Source organism: Hemiscyllium ocellatum, chromosome 2, assembly GCF_020745735.1.
Source record: "Hemiscyllium ocellatum isolate sHemOce1 chromosome 2, sHemOce1.pat.X.cur, whole genome shotgun sequence".
NCBI lineage: Eukaryota > Metazoa > Chordata > Chondrichthyes > Orectolobiformes > Hemiscylliidae > Hemiscyllium > Hemiscyllium ocellatum.
The window spans coordinates 134800565-134818420 of NC_083402.1; the positions used below are offsets into that span (position 1 = coordinate 134800565).

Sequence of the window (17856 nt, forward strand, 5' to 3'; positions counted from 1 at the left end):
TGGCAAAAAAAACTAACCTCTTTTTGTGCTTATGACATTGTGACCAGTTCAACAAGTTTGATACCTATGATGATAGAGAACTTTCATAATTGTAATGTCATCAGATGAAGTTTGACTCATCACAATGCGACCCTGTTAATTGTTAGCCTGAGCCAGGATGTTTTTGATGGAGAGGAACATGGAATGCTTCCCTCTGAAGAATTGCAAATGGAACTGAACTTTACAAATGTTTTACGGTATCCTAGATTACTAAACTATCATCACATCTACCTAACCACTATCATCACATCTAATATTTCCAACACTTAAGATTTTGGTAGTAAAGAGTTTTCAAATCAAAATGTGTACAGTGATCAATAATTTCTCCATGAATGACATGCATCCAAATAGAAAATAGTGTGAAGTTTTTATTTGGTTTTTGGCAAATGACACCTCCCCAAAATTCATCTCAAATAAGCCCCTTGACTGCTCGCAAACAGAGGCTTAACTTTACATTAAATGAGTACCAGACATCGGTTAGGCCACTTTTGGAATAGGGTGTTCAGTTCTGGTCTCTCTACTATAGGAAAGATGTTAAACTTGAGCTACAGGGAGAGGCTGAATAGACTAGGGTTGTTTTCACTCTGAATCCAGGCTCAGGGGTGACATCAGAGGTTATAAAATCATGAGGGGCACAGATAGTATTAACAGCTAAAAGTGTTTTTCCCCTGGGGTCGGGGAATCCAAAAATAGAGAGCATAAGTTTAAGAGGGGAAAGATATAAAAGGGACCTGAGGGGCAACTTTTTCACACAAGGATGGTGCGTGTATGGAATGAGTTGCCAGGGAAGTGGAGACTGGTAAAATTACACCATTTAAAAGGCATCTGGATGGGTACATGAACAGGAAAGGTTTAGAGGGATATGGGCCAAATGCAACTGGACTAATTTAGGATTATCTGCTCATGGACAAGTTTGACCATGCTTTTCAACTCTGACTAAAAAAAACATTCTCAATTATGAAGGATTTCCAAAGACTGAACACACATTGCAGTATCTGTGTTCTACCACTAGGTAGAGTGCACATCTGCATTATAACCACAAGGAACCGATAATATAGAAATTGAAGAACACAGCATTAATACAAAGTTAAACAATTTCAAAATTCACTTTATTTGTAAAGATAACTGGAAATAAAGTCACAGGATTCACAATTTATACAAGTCAGAGTACTCAAAATAAAAAATTGCAAAGCAACACAAAAACAAGTCGTAAACATATCATTGGGACTAATCAGTCCAGTTGTGCAAAATCATCTCTCTCCAGGCACCTTGATATCTAGCCCCTATAACAGGGCTTCCAAAGGTGAGAGTGGGGACCCCTAAAGTTGGGTTACAAGCTCCAATGCGGGTAACAACCACCACAAAGATCTAACTTGAGTTAGAACAACGGACAGAAGTCCCCATTTACAAAGGATCCCCCACCCCTCTTGTTCTCAGGTCTCCTGTGTCGTCTACCACAACTCTTAGTTCTCAGTCAATGGTTGAGAATTTTTCAAGTTAAAACTGGGGACCTGGTGGGAAAAAGATCACCACTTTACTCAAATACAATATGATAAGCTTGCCTCCAACCACTAATCCAAAAAGAACTCCTTTGCAAAAGGAACAAAATATAGCTAAGCTAAATATTTTGGCCCCTAAAGCCCAATAACCACCTTCGTTAATGTGAAGAAAACACTGCAAACACAATAAACATGACAAGTAATCATTCATTAACAAATGTTATTTCTTAGGATAATGCAGTCTGCCCATTGGGGCATGTGGAAATAGCACAGGATTTAGCTAAGTACAATGTTCTTTTATTTCAGTGATTAACAAAATCCTAAATTACATTTATTGGATTACTTTATCAATAAATGATAATTCCTGGTGAGAGAGTGAGACACGTTTAAACTAACATGTTTCAAAACATCTTAAAATTTGAGGTTTGAAGTTACAGATGGAACTCCTTGCATCAGTACAGTGCACAACCTTCAAAGAGATATCCAACATCATCAGTAAAATAGTTATCTTTTAATCTCTAAGTTTAGCAAGTGATGCCAAATTTAGAAGTTTTACATTAACAGACACCATTTGCCAGAAACTGAATAAAGACTCCTCGAGATTCATCTCAAATAAGTCCCTTTACAGTTAGCAAGCAGAGACTTACATTCAAACCAATCTGCGTTAGCCTCGAATCCAAATGTTGGAAGTAAAGAACAATGTCTAACCCATTAATTTCCACAACAGGCAACCTTCAGAATAGAACAAAATCCTTTGGAAGAATGAGTGACAATGAATGTGAGTGCTCAAGATGGAGGTCTGGGAAGCTGAGTATAATTGACATATGAAACCAGCAAAAGGGCATAACTCCAGCATTGTTCCATAAGCCACCACCTCTGTTTGGTCAACTTCAAAAATTTATTCAGCCTACTGCTTTAGACAAGACGCCTTAATTTAATTAAACAGGTTCTAAAGCAGCTTGGACAGTTTGGAACTTGGTACTTGCATAAAATTATTGTTTGGAATATCTAAGAATGTAATCCTTGTGAAAATGTTGGTGCCACACACAATTGTGTGAATCCAGTCCAAATATTTTCCACCAATTTCAATTAAACCTCAACAAAAAATAAGTAGCCAACCAGACTTTTCTAATTTGACACAGCGTTTAATTAAATATTCCTGGATCAACATAGGGATATGCAAGAAATTCTCCCAGTTTATTGCCATCAGCATCATAGTGAAGCATCCTGAAACATGTGTCACAGAAGAAGGCAGGGTCCTCAGGGGCAAAACTATCATTGTTGGTCACCCACCTGAAAAAAAGGTGACAATTTTATAAAATTATACTTAGATTAAAACTTGACATTTTTATTATTCCACACTCCAGGATGGAGCAAATCACCTCACCAACTTTACTGTGTATTCAATAGTGGATTCTACACACATTTTGTGGGAATAACCTATTTCTCCCAACTGATTCTATTTGAACAGACCTTTCTGCTGGACATGGGTTGTTATAGTTTGGTTAGCAGGCAATGTCACCAGCAAAGAGAGACAATAATTGATATTAGCATGAAAGAAAAACATGAGCACAAAGTTAACTCCTTTGCACTTGTGACAATACTATGGTACTAAGCGGTATATTTCATGCTGGTTTTTATGGAGAGAGGTTGAGACAAAAGGTGTTGAAAGGTCTGTTCCATGCCAATTAAGTAAACAGCCTGAGGGGCTTGGAGTTGTTTCTTTAAAGAAAAAAGTTGGAACAGTAGAAGCAGTGTGACTGCATGGGGCCAAGCTCCCACAGAACCTTGATTTCAGTTTAACTTTCAGTTGCTACTGGGGTTTGGAGCCTGCTAGATATCTCTCCCTGCTACAGCAAAACACTTGCGTTCTCTCTTTTACAAGGTTTTCTCTTGACTTTCTTTTCTCCTTGACTAGAGAAACACTGCTTCTATTTTACTGAATTTGCCTTTGCCAAGGATGTGTTTATGGGATGTTACTATATTGAACAGCTACTCAGTGGTAGTTATCAAAATACTTAACAATATATATGTTAAGAGTTACAGTCAAGGTTTTTTTTCTGACTTTGTATTTTAACTATAATGTAAGAATAAAGTGTGCTTCAACCCTGGTAGTTTGACCAATCAAACCGCATCTGGAACACAACGTCTTACACTTGCCTTTGTGCAAAAAGGGGAGGTAATCGCATATTGTTTGTGAAGTGTGTCAAATGAAGCAGTATCATACAGCTTTTCCAACTTTATGATTTATGGTCAAGAATTGCTATGCGTTTGGTAGTTCAATTACAAAAAATAGTTTTTAGAACGGTCTGCCTTTTTGATCCAGCTGCATGTAGGTTTATGCATTAAGTACTAATGACAGTACTTCTACCATGTAAATGGAACTTAACTAGTAGGTTGATGTGGCTTGCAGGCAACATAAATTTTTTAACAGGACATTGCAATGAAATGCTATCAATATGACCTCAACCTCATTAGTTATCCAATAACAAACCCAAATCTTAACACTTATTTATATGCTAAATATGGAAACTTGCATATAATAAGGTTAACCTGATCATGCAAATAAAATTACAAAATCATCAGCTTCAACTTAATTTTGCAAATTAAACTAGTGTTATTTAATTTACACTAGAAATTTACATTTATTTTCAAAAGTTAAGGCATTTGATAGTTTACAAAGAATATTACATGCAACATATCAAACCAAACTCTCTATCATGAAGAGAAAATGCACCATTACTGGTTTATGAATATCATAAATAATATCCTGTCTGACAAACAGACACCTGCACACAAGATTAAAACCAGAGCGTACACATCTGTGACAGTATTACTTTTGTTTGGTGATTTCATATTCAATTTCTAAGCCTTTGAAAATATTTTTACTTTGCAGATGTGAAAAAACTCACTTTAGATTCCTCCTATTGCTAACCATAGGTGGATTTTTAAAAAAAAGTTTTTTTTTAATGTACAGAAAGATGGCATCTTCCCACTTCTTCACATATTCCAGTTTGATGATAAGCAACCTAAAGTAACTTCAATGAGCAATGTACTGGCTGTGCTACGACATGGATCATTGTTGTCAGCTGTTCCTCAATTCGAGGAGGACTTTTACTCAAGTTGGCAGCAAAGTTTCTGCACTAGATCTTTGCTCGTCATATACTAGCCAGAGTAGAAACAGGATGAAAGGAAGGATATATTTGTTGCTGGAAGCATGGTGCAACAGGCAGGGCTACAGATTCTTGGTACATTGAATATGTTTCCCTCAGCTGATGCCAAAAAGAAATGGGTTGCACCTCAACAGATTGGGATCAATATTTTCATAGGCAAGTTGGCAGGGAAAAGGTGGGACAGTATAAATTAATTGGCAAAAGAATGGACACTTGCACAAAGTAGAAGAATGTGGGACATAAAGTGAGAGCATCGGTCAGTATTAAAGAAGAAAGCAGTACCATATAAGGAAGGAGCAGACTGAGAAGGATTATGAAGAATACAAAGACTGAATGGGTGTTACAGAAAGGATCAGGACAGGCAATAAGAATAAGTGGTACATCTTTTAGGGAAGGATATGCATCAATGTTTGAAGGTGACACAACATATTGAGAGAGTGGGAGAAAGTGAGGATCACAGATGCTGGAGATCAGAGTCGAAAGTGTGGCACAAGAAAAGCACAGCCGGTCAGGCAGCATCCAAGGAGCAGGAGAGTCGACATTTCGAACATAAATGCCGAGCATTCCTGATGAAGGGCTTATGCTCAAACCGTCGACTCTCCTACTGCTTGAATGCTGTCTGACCGGCTGTTTTTTTCCAGCACCTCACTTTCGATATTAAGTGCCTAGCAAAGCATATGGGATCCTGGGCTTCACAAATAAAAGCATTTAGTATGAAAGCAATAAATCATAAAACTCTGGTCACATCCCAAGTAGACTGCCATTGCCCGCTCTGGTTATCACAAAAATCTGTGAGGTTTCTCGAGAGAAGCAGAATTTTTTTGGATTAGATTAGATTACTTACAGTGTGGAAACAGGCCCTTCGGCCCTACAAGTCCACACCGACCCGCCGAAGCGCAACCCATCCATACCCCTACATTTACCCCTTACCTAACACTACGGGCAATTTAGCACGGCCAATTCACCTGACCTGCACATCTTTGGACTGTGGGAGGAAACCGGAGCACCTGGAGGAAACCTACGCAGACACGGGGAGAATGTGCAAACTCCACACAGTCAGTCGCCTGAGTCGGGAATTGAACCCGGGTCTCAGGCACTGTGAGACAGCAGTGCTAACCACTGTGCCGCCCACTAGTAGGTGAAAGTGGAAAGGTAGAGGCTGTTTCCCTTGGAAAGGAGGAGACTGAAGGGAGGATTTGACAGAACTATGCAAGGTACTAACAGGTTTAGATAAGGTAGACAAACAAATAAAAAAAAACTTATCAGCTCACAAGGGGACACAGATTTAGGTCTTTGGGAAAGGGATGCAGGTGAGTGAGAACGAACTTTTTAAGAAGGTAGTAATGACCTGGAACTCTTGCCCACAAGAATGGTGGAGCAACAGTGATTATCAATGACTTCAAAACAAAACTGGATGAGAATTTAAAGGAAATATAATTTGCTGGGTTCAGGGACCAAGTTGGGAAGTGGGACCGACTGGATTGTCCTACAGGGAACCAGAACAGATCTGATTGGTGACTTTCCAAATTGTATATGACACCAAGTTCCTTGAACATGCACATCTTTGGAGCACAATTCAGTCTTGATTTAGAGTGTCAAATACTTTTGTCAGGTTGATGAAATACAATGAAGAGTTCTGGGTGTTCTTTATATTTTTCTTGGATTTGTTGGTCAACTAAGGTTATGTCTGAAGTTCATCTGGAAAGTCTCAAGTGACATTTTAAATCAAATGTAAGCGTTTTGAAGACCTTATAATGCAGTGTACTACCTACCGAACAATGAATAATTTGCAAACAGAACATTTCCGTGTCCACATCCAGTGTTTTTTGATCACACACGGGTACAGAGTTTTATCTAGGCAATCATCATGATGGACAATTCTGTGACAGCAAATAAATAGGTATTAGTGCTTATATCAATTTTAAATTACACATAAGTACAAAGTATACCACGTTTGGAAGGGAAGCGCTACTTTGGTTTACAGTTACATTCTGCTTTGAATGATTAAAGATGTCTACAAATGTTTTTAAAAACAAATTTTTTTTATAAGCAATTTGGTATTGCAGTATTTTACATCTGAGTGACAGTACAGAAGACTGCAAACTCAAGAATATCTTACTTCAGCTGTAAATATAGAGATAATTTCAAATTCAGGAATGGTGACAAGTTGAGGGAAAAACACACAAAAGTTAAGTTGCCCAATTCTCACTGCTAGTTCCCCCTCATTCAAGCCAGAAATGTAACTGAGTTTTTTTGAAAAACCAATCTGCAATGCCAAAACACTCGAAAGAAGCGAAAGAGAGAGCGAAGAAATCTTACACACAAAACCAAGGACTGTGTTAGCAAAAGTGTTAAATGTTATGTTTCAAGAACCAGGAGACAAAAAAAGTGTTAAATATCACGAGGTCCATTAGGGTGGTGTTCACTCTGCAGATAACATGAATAAACTAAGTGGTTTCCTGCTCAAAGTGGTTGATGTCATGTGATTCTTAAGTGACAGTTCACTAGACTTAAATACACAACAGAGGTTCTTAAAATGAAAACATTCACAATATTACAGTAATATATACAACAGCCAGTAGGTAAAAACTTCAAGGGAAATTGATTCTTACATGGCTTTTGGTATACCTCAGGCATTTTTTTTTGTTCATTGCCTTAAAAACATCTTTGTGCTTTCCTGTGATGACAATGTTTGTAGGCTCACACAGTGTCAAGGTATTCGCCACGAAGATACTGTATCCTTCAGATGCTTCAGTTACTATTCTGTCCTCAGGTATACCTGGGCCTCTTCTGGCAGTTATTTGTGGATCTTCAATCAACGTTGTCTCTGGCACATTCATTCTGGTTGCTAAGAGGTGACCTGAAGTTCTTCTCCATACTGCATCATCCCTAGTCTGTATGCTGTGGAAGACCAGACAGTCTGTGCTATGATGCTGGCTGGTACCTAATTTACCTACTTCTAATTCCTTGCCAATTCTTCCCGACCTTTTCCAGAAAATTGGAATCCTGTGTTTCCTGTCAACAATGCCTTTTGTCACAAGTGGTGTCAACAAATGAAATGCTGTGGGCAACTAATGCTTTACCACATACAACACCAGAGAACTCAGCCAAGTGGTTTAACAAAGATTGACTCAGTTTTTTGGATAACGATAGCTTTCTCCCTCACAAGGATGCTATGTGACCCTCTGTGATTTGTTTTCAGTATAGATTCCAGCATCTGCAGTAATTTGCTCAAACATTTCTGCCAAATCACGTGTGGCTGGATGACAAGGAGCTGATTGGATATATTGAATTCTATTCTGCTTTAGATAGCCTGAAAACTGAAGCTGTGAACTGGTATCACAAACAAGTTGTTCTAGGTAGCCAAACTTCAAGAATCTTCCCCAATCTTTCAATAGTTTTCTCTAAAGCTATCATCTTCAGTGGCAGCTTCAGGTCATTTAGTCTGTGTGTCAATCATAATGAAAAGCATTCCCCCTTCATAAAAGTCCAGCATAGTCCATATGGATTCTTTGCAAGATCTTTCTGGCCATTCGCATGGGTGTAATGGCACTAATGGAGGTCAGTTGTGAACTTATGCGCAAACTGCACACATTCCTGCCTTCTCTTCAATTTCAGGGTTGTGCCTTGGCCACCACCTCCATTCTGATAATGCTGATTTAACACATGTTCTTGGCTGTGGTGGAATGATTACCCTCATTCCCATAGGAGACATCTGCCTGCATGGACAGCTCTAGTTTCCATAGCTTCACTTCTGGGCTCGCTCCTGCGATCTCACCACAAAGTACCATGTTCATTACTTTAAATGGTGGTGGATCAATTCTAGTATACTACTTAACAGGTCCTGTTGTTACTGGAGTATTCTCTACTTGTTCGAAGTAGAAAATGTCCGTATGGATTGTATCGGGTTGACTCATTTACACACAAAACGATCTAGAGAAGCCATCAGCAATCCCATGAAAATTCGATTGCCAATGCTTTATTGTACAAAGTGAGAGCCGATAACGATACCACTTCTGCATATGTGTCACTGCTAGAGAAGGGTTCCTTGCATGAGACCCAGATATTGTGGTCAGTGCCTGTGGTCCATTAGTATGACAAATTCACAGGTCTTGGTGGAATTTCCTAATGCTAAAAATTATTCCTCAAAGGTCTATGCATTGTTAATTTCTGCTTTGTTTAAACGATCTTAGTTTAAATGATTTTACTTTTAAAGGTGATGTGTATAGTCCTTTTGCATCAATGACATAGCCTAAATATTAAATGGAAATTTTTAAAAATTCAGATGCCTTTCCTCAATCATGAGCCACAATATTCAAGTCTCTCCAGAACATCATCAAAATTGTAGAGACAGTCTTTTTGATTTCTCCGCGTGACTGAAATATCGTCCAGGTAACACTGGACTCCTTCCAATTTACTTAAAATCTGATCCATGGCACATAAGAATCAGATGTGATTTCAAACAAAATTGTATTTGATTTGTCCTTTATGTTATGTTATCAAAGATGTCTGATGACTCAATTTATATTTATCTAGAAATAAGTTTGATTTATCTGGAGATAAGTTTGACTAATAAACCTTTCTATAAGCTATAGGAACACAGCAAGAAGAATAGACCACTCAGCCTATCAACCTGCTCTGCCATTCAATAATATGATGGCTGATTTGATTGCGTCCTTAACTACACTTTTCTACCTGCCCCCATTACCTTCAACTTCATGGTCAAATATCTGACCAACTCAGCTTTGAATATATTTGAGAAAATTCCAAACACTAATAAATGGGGTGGGACAATGGCTCAATGGTTAGCACTGATGTCTCACAGCGACAGGGATGCGGGTGCGATTCCCACCTCAGGTGACCGTGTGGAGTTTGCACATTCTCCCCGTGTCTGCTTGCTCCGGTTTCCTCCCACAATCCAAAGATGTGCAGGTCAGGTGAATCGATCATACTAAATTGCCCATAGTGTTAGGTGCGTTAGTCAGAGGTAAATATAGAGATGGGTCTGGGTGGACTACTTTTTGCAGGGTTGGTGTGGACTTGTTGGGCTGAAGGGCCTTTTTCCACACTAGGCTAATCACCCTCAAAATAAATTCCTCCTCATGCCTGTATTAAATGAGCAGCCCCTTACTTTTAAATTGTGCTCCCTGGTTCTAGTTTCCCACAGAAGGGCTGGATCTTCTCAGCATCCACCTTTTGAAACCTCCTCAGAATCTTATATTTCAAGATTCCTTGGTCAGTTTTACTAAATGATAAAATTATTTTTTTAGATTAGACTTACAGTGTGGAAACAGGCCCTTCGGCCCAACAAGTCCACACTGACCCGCCGAAGCGCAACCCACCCATACCCCTAACCTAACACTACGGGCAATTTAGCTTGGCCAATTCACCTGACCCGCACATCTTTGGACTGTGGGAGGAAACCGGAGCACCCGGAGGAAACCCACGCAGACACAGGGAGAACGTGCAAACTCCACACAGTCAGTCGCCTGAGTCGGGAATTGAACCCGGGTCTACAGGCGCTGTGAGGCAGCAGTGCTAACCACTGTGCCACCGTGCTGCCCAAGGTCTTTTAAAATGTGGTTCTTGGTGTCCTTTTGATTAAATTTTAAAATCACTTGGGTTCTGCAAATGGATGCAACTTGTCACAGCAATAAATTCAAGCTGAGGGAACAGCCAATTTTGTTGGAATGGCATTTTTCAATTGTGTTTTTTAACATTAGTGTGACAATATGATTTGCACTGGATAAAAATCGTCCTGAAGGTGGTTCACAAACCTCGACATAGGTTTGACTGATTTTTGGAACAGAAAGTCAACTTTGAGTAACTCCATGTTGAAAAATCAAAGAGCCACATCTACACAACAGAAGGGTTATATATAAAGCTTGAGAGTTATGCACTGATCAACATTGACATACTTGGCCACTGATTTTTTTTGGAATTTTGTAATCAGCAAAATAAGTTATTGCGTGTGCCTAAATATCAGTGTTGGTACTTCAACATAATTGACAGCCTTTGAAGTGTTTCCAACGCATTCCTCACAGCAAGACGTAAGCTGCCTCTTCCTAATTGCTAGGTCAACCATGCAATGATACTAATGGCATAGGTAGAGCAACACAGTCCTAATTGTAACCCTTTAGGATACAACAGGACACATGATTCAAGTGGTAGGAAGTAGCAAATTGCACAAAGAAGGCAACACAGACTGAAAACCACAAATAGTTTCTTTCCAAAGCATTGAGTGTTGAAGATACTTTTTGTCAAATTTCATGATAAATAAAAAGAATATTGAAAAATATCAAAAAAATCTTCGTTGTGCTCTCCTGCCGGTTTATTGGAGTTTACCTAATGACCAATGAACAGACTGATGAGGAATGTCCCAAGTTAAAATCTTGTAGACCTATATAGAAAATAGATATCTGCACAAAGCCAGAGATTTTAAAAAAGGCAGTACTGGACTAAGAGGCCCAAGTTCAACATGTCCATAAGGAACCTCACCAACCTTTACTGATGCACCACAGAAAGCGGACTATTTGGGTGCATAACAACGTGCTACAGCAATTACTCTGCCCAGGACCATAAGACACTACAGAAGGTTGTGTGCACACCCAGACCATTACAGAAGCCAACTTCACATCCATGGATTCCAATAACACATCTTGTGGCTGCTGAAAGACTGCCAACATCAAAGACCCCTCCCACCCCAGCAATGCTGTCCTACAAACTCTTCCATCAGGCAAAAAGTACAAAAACTTAAACACCAACAAGAACAAAACCAGCTTCTTCCCTGTTGTATTAAACTGATGAATAGATACTAACTTCAAATAATGATGATCTTGCTTCTCTCACCTCCTGTGCGCAGTAACCTGTATGCCCACTTTGTCTAAGCACCCTATGGTCTGTATGTCCTTGCTTACTATGATCTACCTGTACAGTTCACAAACAAACCTTCTCACTGCACTTCGGTGCACGTGTCTACAATACACAAATCAAATCAGTAAATACTAGGCTAATTTGATTGTATTCAATGCTCTTAAATGACAAGACATATCCCTGCTCTTAACATCAATTCCATTACACCTGCTGAAAGTGAACAAGTATGGATAAAGACAGGATCGAGCTCAGTGGCAAGCAGCACCCGATTCCTCTGCTTATTCTTTTGAGAGATGTGGGCCAGCATTTATTGTCCATCCCTAGTTACCCTTGAGAAGATGATGAGCTGCCCTCTTGAACTGCTGCTGTCCACTTAGTGGAAATGGACATACAGGCCAGGAATTTGACTCAACAACACTGAAGAAACAGCAATATATTGCCAAGTCAGAATAGAAAATGGCTTTTCAGGGAACTTGTAGTTTGTGGCATTCCCAGGGGGAGGCTCTACAAACCTCCAAAAGCCTTCCCTGTAGGCAAACATACCAATCAGCTACTAAATATAAAATTGATGAAAATGGAGGGCATTGGAGGATAGATAGCAGTCCTGAAGTCATCTTAATCAATTTTAAGTTTGGACAGAATAGGTGAGGGGAAGGAGAGAAAATGAAACGAGTTCTCTAAACACAAAAATATTTTTTTTTAAATCCAGTAATTGAATTTCAGAAAATATTCAATCTTTGAGGATGCAGAATAGGAATTTCAAAAGTAACATTTGGTTTTACAGTACTATTTTCCTCTATAGGTTAATAAAGCTGGAGAAATGTCAGGTGTCAGAAAATCAGCTATGTTTAATTCACAGAGGAGCTGCTGCAATAATCAATTTTAACCAAGTTGACACAATAACTTATCTATGCACAACCGTTAGCAAGACATTCCTTCACTCGAAAATGTATTATAACTGGCATATTTAATTCAGTGTTTCCCTGGCTTTTCATAGAAGCCGGTGTCTTATTACAAGACTTTAGGTAGCAATTTGCACTTTTTCTGCAAACGGTGATCAAACAGAATTTAGAAACAGTTCATAACTGTTGTCCAAATCAGTAACCTACATTTGAATTGACACACCCAAAATATAACCACAGTCAAGAGGGAAAATGCTCAGCCAGACTAAATCTTACCACACATTTTCTGTCAAACTTCCAATAAATAAAAATAAAACATCAAGAAACGATGCAAAGATAACCAAAAGAGAAAAGGATAGCAGGCTTGGGGGTAGCAGTAAGGGTTTAGTGATTTGGCTTTTTCACTGCTTCACAACTACTTATTCATAAACATTACCCTGAATAGAGTAACTAATTATTATGTAACTCACTTTATGAATTTTATTGAACCTTAATTCTTTATTTTAATGTAATAAAGCAGCAAAATAGGAATACCTTCTGCACTCTGAAAATATTGATACTCTTCCAGAATATTTGTGCATCCAAAATCCATGACTGTACCTGACATCTGTGATGATGATGAGATGTTCGCAGTCACCCTGGTGACAATACAAGTAAGGATAGCCAACCTTAATACACATATCATTGAACGTATAGTCCTCCATTTTAGCAGTTCGAAATTTCCCACAACCCCTGTCATGGGATTCTGCCCATTCAATGATGGTCCTAAAAAAAAAGGGGGGGGGTGGAGTGGAGTAGAGAGAGAGAAAGAGAGAATCTAAAAAAAAATTCCAATTGTGAAAATACAAAAATGCAAATGAAATAGATTCTGTTAAATTAATTGAGCAGTTTTTGGCTAACTAAGTCACGCTGATTTATAGGCCAATTGGTAACAGCAACTATTAATCTATACATGCAGATCCACTGAACCTTCAGGAGAAGATATGAAATTGGATAATGGTACTTTCCTGATGACCTAGCCAACTTACAAAAAAATCTAAGTTGATGTTCAGGGCACTGTTGGGACTTTCCTGTGTAGAAATACTAAATAAGACTTAGTTTGTATACTGGACGTTCTTTACCCTGGAACAGTACTGTATACAAATGGGGTTTGATTGCAAAAGTTACACTCACTTCAATAATAACAACTTGGTGGCTGTCTCAAGGTACAGTCATTCCTAAATTTAATTTTTTATTCTTTCCCTTTCACAGCTGGGATCTTTAGTTCAATATTTTAAAAAACCTTTCTCCAATAACCATCTGCCACATTTAACCAAAGAGTTATCATTGCTATTGAAAATTATTTGATTTGATGCTCATTGTATAGTTGGACAATAATTACCACATTTCTGCAGCTACTGCAAAGGATACAGACTTTAATAGATAGAGGAAACAACTGGTTCAGCAATTCACTGCCAGATCTAGCTGGCTTCTTAGGGTTCTACATTCCTCTCAAAGAGTGTGGGTGCTGGAAAAGCACAGCTGGTAGGCAGTATCTGAGGAACAGGAGTCAACGTTTCAAGCATAAATTCTTCATCAGGATGCTGGAAACGTCTGCTCCCCTGCTCCTCGGACGCTGCTTGCCCAGCTCGGCTTTTTCAGCGCTGTACTCCTCGACTATGATCTCCAGCATCTGTAGACCTCACTTTCTCCTTCTACGTTCTTCTGCCTAAATGCTCATTATTGCAGGATTGTCCCTGACAAAAGAAAAATCCTAGCTTCTTTTCACTACCTCAGACCATCCTTTTTAACTTATCACCTTCACCCTCACCAACAAGATTTTGTTGTGACTATGATTGAAACCATTCTATTGAAGCTCGCTTTGTTTCCTCAAACCCATCAGACTCTAATATTCCCCCTTCTCTTGCCTTGAGCTCAAGTCTTCAACTACGTTCTTATTCCACCAAATATCTGCACCATGATGACATTCATCTTTGTGCAGACACCTGTGACAAAGCTGCTCCTTGAACAAGGTTATGCTGTCCTTGACTTTTCTTTTCAGAGTGAAAAAAAACCCTGAAAAGTCTGGGGTTGAAAGGTTTTGGAGCCTATTTGATAATAGCTAACAGATAGTGCCTCAGGCGGAAGACTTTCAAGTTTAAAAAAAACACTTGTACAATGAAAGGGATGTGGCCAGTTCTCCCAGCTCTGCTTTTCTCTGGTTTGGTTTGGTATTTAGCAGTAGTATAAAAAAAGTCACTGGACCAAAAGAAGCAGGTCCATGCTGGTACTCTGATTTATCTCCTATTAAGGACCAGCGTTTGGTTTTACCTTTTGTGCCAAGGAGTGTTTATGGGAATTGTTGTACATATTTGGTACAGCATCATTGAGTTGGGATGATCTGTTGGGTTTTTTGGAGAGGTTAAGTTATTCTGTATTCTGGTTTCTGTTGTTTGTATTTCATTCAGTAATCTTGTAAATAAATTATGTTTTGTTTAAAACAAAGTGGTTGGACCAGTGACATTTCTCCTGGAATATTCACTTTACACCTGCTTAAAACAACTAGCAAAGTTAGGGTCTGGGCTACCTTCGTGAAATGTTTTGAGGGGGTCTGGTCTGGTACATAACACCCCCCAAGGTCATCAACTGTTGAAATCTTCATTACCTTAAGATAATTCTAGCTGGTATCTTACATTCTACCCTTTGGTCAGTCAAAACTCTGCTGCCCAAGCCTTATTAACTCAGGACCCCTTTGCTTGCTTACCTGTAAGGCTTCACCTTTTTCATATTTCTGTAATCTACTCCAGTCTGACAACTCTGTTTTGCACCCCAATCCTGGTCTTGAGCAGCCTTGATTTTTACGTCTCAAACTCAAGACATCTTTCCCTAAACCTCCATCTGTCAGCTCGTCTTTCCCTCTGAAAAATACTAATTTAACCCAACCTTTTTGAGCAATTGTTTTGTAATTTGCCATAATATCTCCTTATGTGACTGGGTATCAAACTTAGTTTGATAAATCTATTGAAATACTATTTTGAAGATGACAAGATTTGATTATAATAGAGACAAGTAGATACATTCGATACTCTAAAACTATTTTATGAGAGCCACCGTACCTGCTCAAATCTCTGCATTCAGAATATCTCAAGTCATTATAGAAGGTTCCTTCAAAGAAGAAAAAGGCTGACTTGTACAAGTCCTATTTTTAAAAGAATGTTCATTTTTATTAATTGCATACTAATTCTTAACATAAAAAAGACAATTAAATAAAACACATATTTGAAATAAACTGGAAAGATGATTTCAAGAGGATGAGAATGAGCACTGAATTAAGAAAATAAACAACTTATTAACAAGCACATTAATAAAGCAATAGTGGGTAATAGAACCTCCCAGTAAATAGCATGAATAGACAAGTTAATAATGAAAAAGCAAAATACTGTTGGCGCTGGGAATCTGAAATAAAAACAAATTACTGGTAAAACTCAGGAGATCTAGTAGTATCTGCACAGAGAAAACTTTGAGTCTTGGGAATGTGATGGGTGCTACGCTCTGGGAAAAAAAGTGGAGAGGCAAGTAGAACAAATGGTAATGCTAGTCTCGAGGAAAGACCATGGCAGTAGAGAGGTGAAATAGATTAAGAGGTGGTATTAATGTTATTAACAAAAACTGGTCAGCTCCGAGTGCAAATCCACATAAACAAGCAAAAGGATAGAAGAGGTAGAAAGAAAGTGAAGGGTGTGGGAATTAATCGAAATGAAGTACAGAGTTTATGGCCTGAAGTTATTGAAATCAAATGTTGAGTTCTGCACACTATACAGTGGTTAAGGGGAAATGAGGTGCTATTCATGCAGCTAGTATTGGGATTCACTAGACAAAGCAGTAGTCTAGCACAAAAATAATAAAAAGGAATAATGGGAAAATGAAATTAAAGAAATAAATTAAAGTCGATAGACAACAAAACAGAGAATAAGAAAAAGGGATACCAAAAGTTCAGAAAATAAATGTAATATTAATTAGGAAGACAAATGAAACAAAATTTAGCGATAAAGATATATTAAAAAGTTGTAGCAAAACTTTCTACAGACGAAAATAAAATCAAGGTAGGGACAGAGCCACTAAGGAGTGCACATACAGTAAATGAAGACAGTGAAATGACAAAAATATTATAGACTTGGCTAGGGATATTAAAATATTTGATAGAACATTAGGACAGATCTACAAGCACTTTCACAACATCGGTATCCATTAATACAAAAACTATCAAAATTCAAATTCATTAAAACAGTCATGCAAGAGCTTTAATTCTTCAAAGCATCATTAAGAGTAGACAGAAACTGCATTGTTGACCAGAATAACAACATAGTAACTTGGGACATGCAGCAGTATAGCTCTAAGCACTGTTCCCAAGGGAAGGAGTCTACAGTTTGGTGCTTGGCGCTTTTGGACATACTCTCAAAGCCACCCAGCAAGAAAACCTCTAGCAACTGAGCTACATTTCACGGAATCCATTAGGTCTTAATAGTGACTAATGTTTATTATTTATGAACACTTACATTTATGAAGCATCTTTAAACAACACAAAATGCTTTCCACTCATTTGAATATTATTGAATTGATCTACTGCTGCAATGTAGGAAACATGATGACCAAATTGCATATATCTATGTCCCACAACATGAATAACCTAATGATCAGATAATGTGTTTGCATAAATGTTATCTGAGAGTTGAATATTGACCTGGAGATTAGTGAGAACTCCCCATGTCATCTTCAAATTGCAAAGGATACTTTGTGTTATCGGAGAGGGCACAGGGGATCTCAGTTTAACTCACTGAGAAAGGTATCAATCCCAACAATATCACATTGAAATGTTACTGAGATCATCTGCTCAAAGCTCTGGATTGGGACATAAATTCTGAAGAATAGGATTTCTGATTGTTGGAATCTATCAACAGTTGACTCTTCATTTGTACAGTTCTCTTTTTATTTATATTCACATTAACAGGCATATCTATAATTCATAGATGGGGTTTTCCACTTACATGCCAATCAAATGTTTAGTAAACGGAGACTGCAATATTAGCTTTGTTCTAGTTAAGTGGTTGAAAATGTGTTGCTGGTCAAAGCACAGCAGGCCAGGCAGCATCTCAGGAATAAGGAATTCGACGTTTCGAGCATAAGCCTTCATATGCTCGAAACGTCGAATTCCTTATTCCTGAGATGCTGCCTGGCCTGCTGTGCTTTGACCAGCAACACATTTTCAGCTGTGATCTCCAGCATCTGCAGACCTCATTTTTTACTCTAGTTAAGTGGTGTTTCAAATAAAATCTGGAAATCTGCATTTTATTTGAGCCTCAAAAGATGTTCACTATCTGTGAATGAGCTTGA

At 38.4% G+C, this 17856-nt stretch overlaps 1 protein-coding gene across 2 annotated transcripts in view; it reads right to left on the minus strand.

Moving 5' to 3' along the window:
* Positions 1–1134: 1134 nt before the first annotated feature.
* The window catches only part of snapc3 (small nuclear RNA activating complex, polypeptide 3), a 32173-nt gene continuing 15451 nt past the window's right edge, over positions 1135–17856 (minus strand). The window contains exons 6-9 of one of the 2 annotated variants that reach the window (XM_060840389.1): positions 15582–15664; positions 13087–13251; positions 6484–6591; positions 1135–2831 (exon numbers count right to left, since the gene is read on the minus strand). In XM_060840389.1, coding sequence (XP_060696372.1) covers positions 2684–2831; positions 6484–6591; positions 13087–13251; positions 15582–15664 — 504 coding nt within the window. In that variant the 3' untranslated portion in view covers positions 1135–2683. Of the gene's footprint in view, positions 2832–6483; positions 6592–13020; positions 13252–15581; positions 15665–17856 lie in introns of both variants that reach the window. The other variant, XM_060840387.1, reaches the window with a different exon arrangement.